At 49.7% G+C, this 13032-nt stretch overlaps 1 protein-coding gene across 1 annotated transcript; it reads left to right on the top strand.

Moving 5' to 3' along the window:
• Positions 1-262: 262 nt before the first annotated feature.
• Positions 263-3139, top strand: LOC310780625 (centrosomal protein of 83 kDa-like; the record flags this gene model as incomplete). The annotated part of the gene is made up of 1 exon (XM_083641151.1): positions 263-3139. The coding sequence occupies exon 1, from the start codon at positions 278-280 to the stop codon at positions 3137-3139; it is 2862 nt and encodes a 953-aa protein (XP_083497277.1). The 5' UTR covers positions 263-277.
• Between the last annotated feature and the right edge of the window lie 9893 nt (positions 3140-13032).

Raw genomic sequence — 13032 nt, 5'->3', positions numbered from 1 at the left:
GCTGCACCCCCCCGGCCTGCTGGACCCCCCCGGCCCGGGGGGGACAGAGACGGAGCTGCTGAAGATGCTGAGCGATGAGAGGACGAGGTGTGAAAACCACAAGTGCAACTATGAGACCCTGAAGGGGGAACACAGCAGGCTGCAGCAGGCACACACGCAGGCACAGGCCGAGCTGAAGCGGGTGCTATGCCAGCATCAGGCTGGGCAGGAGAAGCTGCAGCTGCTGCTGGCCCAGCTGAGGGGAGAGCTGCTGGACAAGACCAAGGAGCTGGAGGAGATGAAACATCAGCTGATGACCCCTCAGAGGTTGGAGATGCTCAGAGCCCAGGTGCAGCAGGAGATGGAGGCTCCGGTCAGAGAGCGATTCAACAAGCTGGAGGAGGAGGCGGAGAAGTACCGGTCAGAGTACAACAAGCTGCGGTACAACTTCGCCCTCCTTAAGTCCCAGTTTGACCATGAAAGAGAAGAACATACTCGAGTCCTGGAGGAGAGGAGGTTCCACTATGAGGCAGAGGAGAGGGACAAGGAGGTGCGGGATCAGGAGGAGCTGGCGGCTGCCTCCCGCCACCCGGCCCGGGACACTCGGCACGTGGAGGCTCTGCTGCTGGAGAAGACCCAGCTTCTTGTGCGTCTGAAGGCCCTGGAGGGAGAGGTGGCAGAACTGCGCACCCAGCTGGTCGAGTCTGGCCAGCAGGCCGACAGCATACAATGCGTCCAGCTCCGCCAGCTAGTCGAGTCCCAGGCCAACATCAAGACGCTGGAGGCGGGGTGCCAGTCACTGAGTCTCCGGCTGGAGCGTCTGGAGAACGAGCTGCGGCTCAGCGACGAGCAGAACGTCCAGCTGACCGGACGACTGCACCGAGCTGAGAGAGAGGTCAACGCCCGCACCTGTCAGGTTGAAAGCTTGAAGCACTCGCACAAGATGGAGGTGGGCAACGCCAAGCTGGAGTCTGCCCGGGGGAGAGGAGAGGTGGAGAGAGAGAGAGACACACTGCAGGGGCAGGTTGACGGCCTGCAGACAGACCTGGAGCTGCTCTCGGTGACTGTAGAGCATCAGAAGGAGCTCCTGGCGGAGAAGGAGAGGGAGTTTGTGAGGAGGGTGCAGGCAGCCCGCGAGGACGAGCTCCGCAAGACCGCAGCGCTGGACGAGGACAAGTTGGACCTGGAGATTCGGCTGGCAGAGCTGGAGCAGCAGAGGGTGCTGCAGGATGCTGCTGGCCACACCCACCAAGAGGAGTGGGAGCAGCGTCTCTGCAGTGCCCAGGAAGGCGAGGAGTCAGCCCGCAGAGAGCTTCAGAGCCTGAGGATCAAACTGCAGCAACAAGGCTCGCAGCTGGAGGAGCTGGACAGACAGAAAGCAGAGCTGGTTGACCTGAAGCAGCAGAACCAGGATCTGGGCGTCCAGTTGGGGACGCTGTCTCACTCTCAAGGCGAGCTGCAGGAGACGAACCAGCAGCTCAGAAACACACTGGACAGAGCGAGGGAGGAGCTGAGGATGGCCCGCGGCCAGGTGGAGAGGAGCCAGCATGAGGCCCAGAGGCAGCTGGAGGAGCATCATGTTGAGTGGTTGAAGCTGCAGCAGAAATGCAGCCAGGCCAACGACAAGCTGCAGAAGACAGCACGGGCCCAGAAGGAGAGAAAGACACAGACGGAGAACAGGGAGAAGGAGCTGCAGGATAAGATCCAGCTGCTGGAGGCCAGGATAGGTGAGCTGGAGCTGGAGGTCAGCGCCGCCAAGAGACGCACGTCGTCCTCGGAGGAGCCGGCTCAGCTGCGCCAGCAGCTGAAGGAGTTGCAGCGACGACACATTGACTTTGGCCGTCTCCTATTGGCCGGCCAGGTTCCCTCTGCCGGTGGGCCTATCCCCCTGACCTCCACGTCTCTTCCCCTACCCCAGCTCATCCCCAGCTCTGAGGGGCCCGTATCCAGCATTCTGCAGGAGCAGCATCAGACAGAGCTCTCTTTGATGCATCTCAGGCTGCAGGACCTGGAGAACACCCAGCAGCAGCAGCTGGAGGAGCTGGGCTCTCCAGTGCAGAGGGAGAAGGCACTCCTGCACATGCGTCTGAATGGTCTGGAAGGAGAGGTGGCAGAGCTGCACGCACAGCGGGACGACTTGGTCCAGCAGGCCGACAGCGCGCAGAGCGTCCAGCTCATCAAGACGCTGGAGGCGGAGTGCCAGTCACTGCGTCTCAAGCTGGAGCATCTAAAGAGCGAGCTGCGGCTCAGCCACGAGCAGAACGGCCAGCTGACCGGACGACTGCACCGAGCTGAGAGAGAGGTCAACACCCTCACCTGCCAGTTCGAAAGCTTGAAGCACTCACACAAGAAGGAGGTGGACAACATCAAGCTGGAGTCTGCGCGGGGGAGAAGAGTGGTGGAGAGAGAGAGAGACACACTACAGGGGCAGGTCGATGGCCTGCAGGAGCTCCTTGTGGAGAAGGAGAGGGAGCTGGTGAGGAAGGTGCAGGCGGCCCGCGAGGATGAGCTCCGCAAGACCTCAGCGCTACATGAGGATAAGTTGGACCTGGAGACCCGGCTGGCAGAGCTGGAGCAGCAGATCTGCAGTGCCCAGCGGAGGGAGGAGTCAGCCCTCAGAGAGCTTCAGAGCCTGAGGGTCAAACTGGAGCAACAACGCCTGCAGCTGGAGGAGCTGGACAGACAGAAAGCAGAGCTGGCAGACCTGAAGCAGCAGAACCAGGCTCTCGGCGTCCAGCTGGGGACGCTGCTGGAGACAAACCAGCAGCTCAGAAACACTCTGGACAGAGTGAGAGAGGAGCTGAAGATGGCCCGCGGACAGGTGGAGAGGAGCCAGCACAAGGCCGAGAGGCAGGTGGAGGAGCATCACGTGGAGTGGATGAAGGAGAAGCACCAGCTGCATGAGAGAGAGGCCGAGCTGCAGCAGAAATACGACAAGTTGCAGAGGGCATCACGGGCCCAGAAGGAGAGAAAGACACAGACAGAGATCAGGGAGGTTAAGCTGCAGGCTAAGATCCAGCTGCTGGAGGCCAGGTTAGCCGAGCTGGAGCTGGAGGCCAACACCGCCAAGAGACTGCAGGAGGAGCTCCGACGACGACACAACGAGGTCAGCCTCCTATTGGGCGGCCAGGTTCCCTCGGCCACTGATGTAACCGAGTGAAATCAGAGTCCTTGTGAGTCTCGAGGGATAGCGAGATGGTTGAACTCACTCACTCGCCAGTATGAAGGCCGTTAATCAGGTCCGCCAGAGTTCACTCTAGCTCTTGGTGTGACGGTTAGTGTGTGCACTTTGGAAGTGGGAGAGCGTGGATTCCATTCCCACATGCACCCCTGGGGAAGCCCTTAACGTGGGAGTGACGCCCAGGTGTGGAGTGAGTTTAGGGGTGTGAGTGTAACAGAGTGCATCAGAGTCCCTCGTGAGTCTCATGAGAGTGGAAGTATACGTGTGAAAAGAATGGCTGCTAAAGCGGTACCCCCAACACTGGTCGGTACAACGTGTGTTGTTTATAGCAAAAGAGTGAAACTAGATAGCTGTTCACCATGTAGCCTAAGAAATATAGACAGGCTCAACACAATAGGCAGACTGTGGGTGGAACAAGTTAACCGTGCCATATTCAATAGGCAATCATCAAGTATAAATGTCACTAGAAGTTTCGGGAACTCAACTCATCCATCCATGTTGTGAACTATCTCAAGCTAAGGACATGTATTTCTCAGATGACCAGCATCACATCCCAACTCAGACACTCAGCACGAGGAAGATTTTTTTCAAGTCGAACTTTCTACCCAAAAAGTCACGTCACCGTCAGGTGGCGCAGTGCCTGTAAAAAATCTAACAAGCAAAAAGTAGTAGTAGTAGTAAACATTAGAAGTAATATGAATGGAGACTTAGGCCTTGGCCACACTGATCCGTCATAAAATGGACAGAACGGATAGACGGATAGATTTATGTCCGTTGCATGTACAAGTAACCTACTTGTACAGCAGGTGGCGGTAAGCACCTTGAAGGTGTCAGCGACCCGCATATAAACCGAGAGAAGAAGAAAGCTGGCGTCAGCTAGCTGTTAGCTCTGTGCGCTACGTTACTTATGTGGCAATAAAATGCCACTGAATGACCAGATTAGATGGTGAAATCAGACGGTGACATTGACTATCACGTTGTACAACAGCGGGATGGTGTACATAGCATTAATTATAGCCTCCTTCACCGCCTCGGCCGCCATCTTCTTTGAAAAGTTGAAACAAATCTCAGAACGCCTCCTCTCGAGACCTCGAATCTGATCCATCCAGAAAAAGTTCATCCCTCTTCAACTTTCTGTCCATCAAAACATATACAAATCTTCTGGATACGTACGCTTCTGAGTGTTCCACGGACAGTCGGACAGCTGTCATTGAAAATGAATGGAAGTGAACAGAGAAATGAACGCACACGGACAGACACCACAGATCAGTGTGGCCAAGGCCTTACTGCTAACAGTTCGATGTCCGGGTTGCACACACGTTGTTGCACCATCCACCATCCTAGCTCTGGTCCAGGGCCTCTCTCAAGATGCCTCTCCCTAGCGCCCTCTCGTCACTGACCATACAATTAGCCATTGAGCTCAGTGAGAGGGGGCTAGGGAGAGCAATATCTTCCAAGAGAGTGCCCTGGACCAGAGCTACCACCACCCATGCTGGTGCTCTCACAGCAGCTCCTGCCCGCGTGTACCAACTGGAAGCCATCTAAACTCTTGATAGAAATTGTGTATTTGTATTGTATACCGTTATCTCCTCTAACCATAGTAGAGTAGGCACGTAACGTAACGCCCTACTCAGCACGCATCTCCCTCTCCCCGCACGTAACGCCCTACTCAGCACGCATCTCTCCCTCTCTCCGCACACGTCGACAAGTCTATGTAACGCCCTACTCAGCACGCATCTCCCTCTCCCCCCACGTACCTACTCAGCACGCATCTCCCTCTCCCCCCACGTACCTACTCAGCACGCATCTCCCTCTACTCAGCACGCATCTCCCTCTCCCCCCACGTACCTACTCAGCACGCATCTCCCTCTCCCCCCACGTACCTACTCAGCACGCATCTCCCTCTCCCCCCACGTACCTACTCAGCACGCATCTCCCTCTACTCAGCACGCATCTCCCTCTCCCCGCACGTACTATTTGATTAAAAGCGAGCAGTGAATATCATGACACTCTAATCTGCAGAGGAAGTCCAAAGGTGTTCTTGCATTACTGGATCATGTGGCGAGGTAGTGCTCTCTGCCTTTGAGGAAATCCAGTAAGACACTGCTTTCCTGATCCACTCCGAATGGCCGTTATTACATTTAAAAAAGTTAGCAAATCACATCTGAGACTGGATTCATAATTAGGATTTTGTTACAGAACTTCAGAGATATGGGCCATATTCAATCACACCAGCTGTGTTTTCATGGGAGGGAGTGCTGTTGTACTGTCATCACACCAGCTGTGTTTTCATGGGAGGGAGTGCTGTTGTACTGTCATCACACCAGCTGTGTTTTCATGGGAGGGAGTGCTGTTGTACTGTCATCACACCAGCTGTGTTTTCATGGGAGGGAGTGCTGTTGTACTGTCATCACACCAGCTGTGTTTTCATGGGAGGGAGTGCTGTTGTACTGTCATCACACCAGCTGTGTTTTCATGGGAGGGAGTGCTGTTGTACTGTCATCACACCAGCTGTGTTTTCATGGGAGGGAGTGCTGTTGTACTGTCATCACACCAGCTGTGTTTTCATGGGAGGGAGTGCTGTTGTACTGTCATCACACCAGCTGTGTTTTCATGGGAGGGAGTGCTGTTGTACTGTCACGCGTGTGATTCACACCAGCTGTGTTTTCATGGGAGGGAGTGCTGTTGTACTGTCACGCGTGTGATTCGGTCGTAGGCACGAGCCCACAGGGCAATTGTCATCAGGGATGATGTCATCACTGTGGGCCCTATCTTTCGCCCGGTGCAAGGGCTGTGCTGTCATTGCTAGTTTCTAGCACTCAAAATCTCTTTTAAAGAGATACTTAACAATGTTTCCACGTTTTTCTGCTGAAAATCTATATATTTTGGAATTTAGCAGTGTGATTGATTGGGTTGCTGAAACACATCCTTTGATGTACTGACCCAGTGGTAATACAACAAAAAAAGGGAGATTTTGAGCGCTAGAAACTAGCAGTGATAACACCTTGCACCGGGTGTGAGATAGACCCAATATGTCTGTCCCCAGACATCAATGCCCTGCACATGGGCATTCATCATTAAGTCATAGAAATTGTGACATATTCAGTGATGTCATCAAATCAAATGATTTATGACAGACATGTCACTGTTTATCCTAAAAGCCATTCGCTTTTTGGGGGTAAGTCAGGAATTCTATTCAGCGCGTGGTCAAGAGAAGGCTTTTTGGTGTGAGTCATTCATTCATTCAGTCAGGAACGGATAATGGATAGCAGTTATGATGTCATCAGTGATGTCATCAGTGATGGTGTCATCAATTGATTGAGTGAAAATTGTAGCTTTCTGCAGTTTCACTCCAATTATGCTATAGTTTTCTCATGACGTTTCTTTCCTTCTGATTTCTCCCCAAGTGTACTTGGCCAATTCCCCCCTGCTGCCCCGGTCGCTGCTCCACCCTCTGCCGATCTAGGGAGAGCCGTAGACTAGCACCATGCTTCCTCCGACACATGCGCTGTTGCCAGCCACTTCTTTTCACCTGACAGCGGGGAGCTTCACCGGCAGGACGTAGCACGTGGGAGGATCACGCTCTTCCCACCAGTTCCCTTCCGCCCCGAACAGGCGCCCCAACCGACCAGAGGAGGCGCTAGCGCAGCGACCAGGACACATACCCCTAATCCGGCTTCCCACCCGCAGACCAGTGGGCAAAAGGTAAAGAAAGGGTACTTGGATTCAGAAATCACGGAAAGCGTGTGCTGAAGCCAAAAAAGTTTGAGAATCACTGATGTGTACCACCAACATATGTCCACACACCAATACTACCAAGACAAATACACATATATAATATAAATACTTATATATATATATATACAGTATGTATATATGTATATATACATATATATGCGTGATTCCTATTCTGATCACATCAAACACCCAATATCCTTTTGATACACAGTCTGTGAAACTATTTGCAGTTGTTTCTAATCTAGTCTGCTGCCTATAGAGATGTATGCCGTGTTTGTATCTGTAATCTGAAAGTTTGTGTCTGGTCTATATGGGCGAGTGGAATGACAAACGTAGATTTGAAGTGTATTTCCAAAATGCTATATCCATTTGGGGGAACAGTCAGTGTCTGAAATTCATCATGAAATAACTTTAAAGTACTGATAATCCTGCAAAGTGCCACTGTCACTTCAAAAAAGGCTGCAGTAGAAATGGTTTTGTGTTATCAACCATTGTGAGAGCTAGTGTCATTTTTCTCTCTCTCACAGGATCTTAGGATTCAGACTTCATTCAGCCCCCTGCTGGCTCATGAGAAATGTATTATTTAATCTGCTTCATAGTCACTTCTACTCGCCACCTCCTTTCCATCCAATTCAGGCACTGTTTTGTTTACTGCAAAGTTCTCATCAATGTTTTTCAGATTGTAGCCTGGGGCAGCCTGGTGAGGGCAAACCTTTTCAATATGCTGCACGAAGATCGACAGGCATGCTGCTTTTCATTCATTGTAAAATAATAATAATAAAAAAATCAAATATTGCTTTTCATTACCGTGTTTGAAATGAATGGTTGAATATAAATTGTCATCATTGACGCACGCACGCAGACACGCACGCACACACACACACACACACACACACACACACACACACACACACACACACACACACACACACACACACACACACACACACACACACACCAGAAACAGTACATGTGTATATGATGGATGGACGTCCAATCAGGTGATATTATGTTTAGACTCATTCTTAGGCTAATTTTATAAACGCCACCTAGTGGGTGATAGGCTACTCAGCACCACATGTTGAAACTGATTGATGAGCTATATTAGGGGAAATTAAAGGTAACTCAGTGAAAAAGGTGCCAAGGGAAAAGAGCGAAGCGTCTTACCTTCTTTATTTCTTCAGAGTGCGCACATATTGCACCAAAAGGCATCGCGTTCCCCCACTCAGTTGCTGTCAGAAAGGTTTGCGCTGCTGTTCACTGCAGAGAGGACAGAGAGAAGTCCACAGAGTCTCCTCCTCTCCCTCCCTCCATCCTCACTGCCTCCTCCTTTGTGAAAGATACATTCACTGGACCAGCCCCACCTGTCCAATGAGGCTCCACCCCTCTCTGAATGGGTCCTCCTTATGCAGTATTTCAGTTTCATGCATCATTATTTATCTCATATTTGGCTTCTGATAGTGAGCATCAGGCACCGTGATAACACAGATCACACCAAACGTGGCATAATTACCCACATTATTATCAAGCTGTAAAACAACTACAATAATTTCAGTTTGAGAAATGTGTGCATACAAATATCAAAAAGTGGGTCAAAAAAGTAGGTAGTAGGGTGTCCGGGGTAGTGTAACGGTAGATTCCCTGCCTACCAACATGAGGGTCGCAGGTTCGCACCCCCGTGTTACCTCTGGCTTGGTCGGGCATCCATACAGGCACGATTGGCTGTGTCTGCGGGTGGGAAGCCGGATTGGGGGTATGTGTCCTGGTCGCTGCACTAGCGCCTCCTCTGGTCGGTCGAGGCAACTGGACGGGGTGGAAGGGAACTGGTGGGAATAGCGTGATCCTCCCACGTGCTACATCGTGCCGGTGAAGCTCCCCGTTGTCAGGTGAAAAGAAGTGGCTGGCAACTGCATGTGTCGGGAGGAAGCATGGTGCAACTCTACGGCTCTCCCCAGATCGGCAGAGGGTGGAGCAGCGACCGGGGCAGCAGGGGGGAAATTAGCCAAGTACAATTGGGGAGAAAATGGGGGGGGGGGAAAGGTAGGTAGTAGCCCAGTCCCTATATAAATATTATATGAATTAGCTGCGGTCAGCATGGCCAGCAGCTCTATAAGTCACTCGGTTGGTTGGTTGGTTGGTTGGTTGGTTGGTCGGTCCTGGAGCGTGACCAATGCACAATATAGGAACAAGAATCTGGTTACCAGATATATGTGTGCGCCAGAAAAATCTTCAGTGTAGCTAACGTTTTTTATTTATTTATTTATTTATTTATTTCGGTCATGGGCAATTAAAACATTTCATAAAATAAAACAAAAAAAAAGTACAAGCAAAGCAGCACAAGGCTGTTTGACCGAAAAGGTGTAGGCTGAAGCTATAGCTTATAGCGCCTACCCTTCTTACTTAAACAAGCTATACAAACAGAAAAATGATTATCGAATAATCAATTATAAACAAAACAGAGACAACAATTCTCAAATTCAAATAATTACAAAATTGATAATTACACTGCATATACATTGCATTACCCGCATATACGTACATATATATACATAGGCTATCTCAATAATTATTATCATTATAATCATTATTATAATCACAATAATCACTTTAATAATTATATTTCATTACAATATACAATACAATATATACAATATACAACGTTAGTTAGCTAGAGCCACACGAGGTGTAAAAAGTTACATAGTACATACATGTTTTAAACTGTTGCAATATGGCATCGCCGCCACCGTCGCCATTCGTGGCTACTAGTTAGCCTACACAACTCGAATCGGCGTTTCAACGGTGGAACCATGTTCCGGTTCCGGCGTCTAGCATGGACAGAGGAAGAGGTGTCATTCACAAATGAGGGCTGCCAGGCTCTTCTCCTCCGGAAGAGTCTGGTGACGGGCACACTTCTCACCCTAGGAGGCTGACATTTGGCAGAGAGGTCATGTGTGTGTGTGTGTGTGTGTGTGTGTGTGTGTGTGTGTGTGTGTGTGTGTGTGTGTGTGTGTGTGGCATGTGTGTGTGTGTGTTTTTTTTTTCATCTCAATTGGCTAAAACGGGGGGGGAGGGGATTTCACAATGTAGTGGATAGCATCACAATGGAGTGGATGATGTCACAATGGAGCGGATGATGTCACAATGTAGGTCTAAATGTAATCTGTTACTTCCACCCCCTTGGCCATGTCACTTGCCGAGTGCAGCAGATGTCCCTCAAAGATGGAAGCTATTTCTTCTCACGGCTTATTGTCTCAGGCTTTGTCTCAGAGTTATTGATGTGTTCTGTGAAGGCTTTCAGACCTGACCTCAGGCATCACAGATCAGACCTGACCTCAGGCATCACAGATCAGACCTGACCTCTGACCTCAGGCATCACAGATCAGACCTGACCTCAGGCATCACAGATCAGACCTGACCTCTGACCTCAGGCATCACAGATCAGACCTGACCTCAGGCATCACAGATCAGACCTGACCTCAGGCATCACAGATCAGACCTGACCTCTGACCTCAGGCATCACAGATCAGACCTAACCTCAGGCATCACAGATCAGACCTGACCTCAGGCATCACAGATCAGACCTGACCTCAGGCATCACAGATCAGACCTGACCTCTGACCTCAGGCATCACAGATCAGACCTGACCTCTGACCTCAGGCATCACAGATCAGACCTAACCTCAGGCATCACAGATCAGACCTGACCTCAGGCATCACAGATCAGACCTGACCTCAGGCATCACAGATCAGGCAGCAACTCTGACTTTAGAATTTTTTTTTTTCTTTTTTGCACTTCTGTCTCAGATGCCAAGGTGATGCATTCATCTTCAAAACACAGTTTTGTCTAGTGAGTAAGCTGCTGCCAGCAGGCGTATCGATCGAGTGCACGGGCCTTCCCAGTCTGTGTGGTTACTAGCCTATATTGCATCTTTCAGGGTTGATTTCATCTTTGTATCGTTTCCTCCGGCCTGTTTGAATTGTTTATTCCTCTATCTGATTGAGGAAACCGCTGTGATGTCCACAACCGGTTGGATTCTACTGAATTTGAAACGGAAAAGAAATGGACCGAGCCAGATTTTTGGTGTGTGCAAAACCATTTCCCCCCCTTTGATGGCTCTTTCCTCTCCACAGGCCACAGCCCATAGCCCACAGAGCAGCTGATTTGAGGTGTAGCACACAACGTCCGGCGGCTCCAGTCAGAAACACTGATGTTCTAGCTTTCTGACCATCCATTCTGACGCTGAGCACTTTGAATAGGAGCCACTCTTTATTTTCTCCATGTCTCCTCCTGAATAGCAGCCAGCTCTCACAGCCATGGAGTGTGTTGGCGGGGGATAGAATGGCTTTTTAGATGAGTGTGTGCTGATGGGTTGGGTGATATTCTGAAAATGGTAGCTGCAGTACAGTGTCTCGTCTGGGTGGATGACATGTCGTCTTTTCTTTTCCAATGTGACCCCTTTACTTTGGTAGAGGTGCATGGCTGTTTGTTTGAATGTGACCCTTTACTTTGGTAGAGGTGCAGCATGGCTGTTTGTTTGATATCCAGGCTTAGTCCCAAACCAATAGAAACCGCTGCAGGGCTTTTTAAAAGAAAAATATGTGCAATGATGGCACACTCATTTGCATATACCGAAGATCCCTGAACGTTGTTTTGGTTTTTAACAGTTTGAACACAAGTGTGATGCTGGAAAGATTGTTGCCACATTCTGTATAGTTTAATGTCATTCCTCTCCTTACAGGTTATGCAGCAGGAACAAAATGTAGTGCAATCTACATAAAAACAACAAGTTAAAACAAAGCGATAAAAACAAGTATAGGACACTAGAACATAAAAACAGTAAATTAAAACAAAGCAATATAAAAAACAAGCATATAACAACAGAAGCAACAAACTGCTGAGTAGAGGAGCCTCTGCTCCCACCTTCCCCCCATGATGAGGCAGGCTTTTCTTTTACACCTTTCTATGTCCTTGATCTGATGGCAGGGAAACTGCTCCCAGTTCCTGTCTTCTGAACAGTTCCCATGACAAACAGTGATGCAAAAAGTCAGTATTGTTCTACTGCACATGTCTAGAACCTGGAGAAGATGGGTGTTGTTCTACTGCACATGTCTAGAACCTGGAGAAGATGGGTGTTGTTCTACTGCACATGTCTAGAACCTGGAGAAGATGGGTGTTGTTCTACTGCACATGTCAAGAACCTGGAGAAGATGGGTTTTGTTCTACTGCACATGTCTAGAACCTGGAGAAGATGGGTTTTGTTCTACTGCACATGTCTAGAACCTGGAGAAGATGGGTGTTGTTCTACTGCACATGTCTAGAACCTGGAGAAGATGGGTGTTGTTCTACTGCACATATCTAGAACCTGGAGAAGATGGGTGTTGTTCTACTGCACATGTCTAGAACCTGGAGAAGATGGGTTTTGTTCTACTGCACATGTCTAGAACCTGGAGAAGATGGGTGTTGTTCTACTGCACATGTCTAGAACCTGGAGAAGATGGGTGTTGTTCTACTGCACATGTCTAGAACCTGGAGAAGATGGGTGTGTTGTTCTACTGCACATGTCTAGAACCTGGAGAAGATGGGTGTTGTTCTACTGCACATGTCTAGAACCTGGAGAAGATGGGTTTTGTTCTACTGCACATGTCTAGAACCTGGAGAAGATGGGTGTTGTTCTACTGCACATGTCTAGAACCTGGAGAAGATGGGTGTTGTTCTACTGCACATGTCTAGAACCTGGAGAAGATGGATGTTGTTCTACTGCACATGTCTATAACCTGGAGAAGATGGGTGTTGTTCTACTGCACATGTCTAGAACCTGGATAAGATGGGTGTTGTTCTACTGCACATGTCTAGAACCTGGAGAAGATGGGTGTTGTTCTACTGCACATGTCTAGAACCTGGAGAAGATGGGTGTTGTTCTACTGCACATGTCTAGAACCTGGAGAAGATGGGTGTGCACAGACCAGCTCCCTTTCGCCTTCTTAGGAAGTGCAGTGCACACATTGTTGGCTAAGGGGCCGAACACACCATACGCTAATCCTACGCTGAAGCAACGCAGCGTGGAGGGAGCTTCATTTCAGCGTCTTTGTTAACAGGCAAGATAGTTTAAGCTTCTGGTCTTGAAGTCAATGCAA

The sequence above is a fragment of the Poromitra crassiceps genome (genome assembly GCF_964638095.1).
Source record: "Poromitra crassiceps genome assembly, chromosome: 8".
NCBI classification, from domain to species: Eukaryota; Metazoa; Chordata; class Actinopteri; order Beryciformes; family Melamphaidae; genus Poromitra; species Poromitra crassiceps.
Note: the sequence above shows the minus strand (reverse complement) of the source record. Positions and strands in the feature narration are given on the sequence as shown.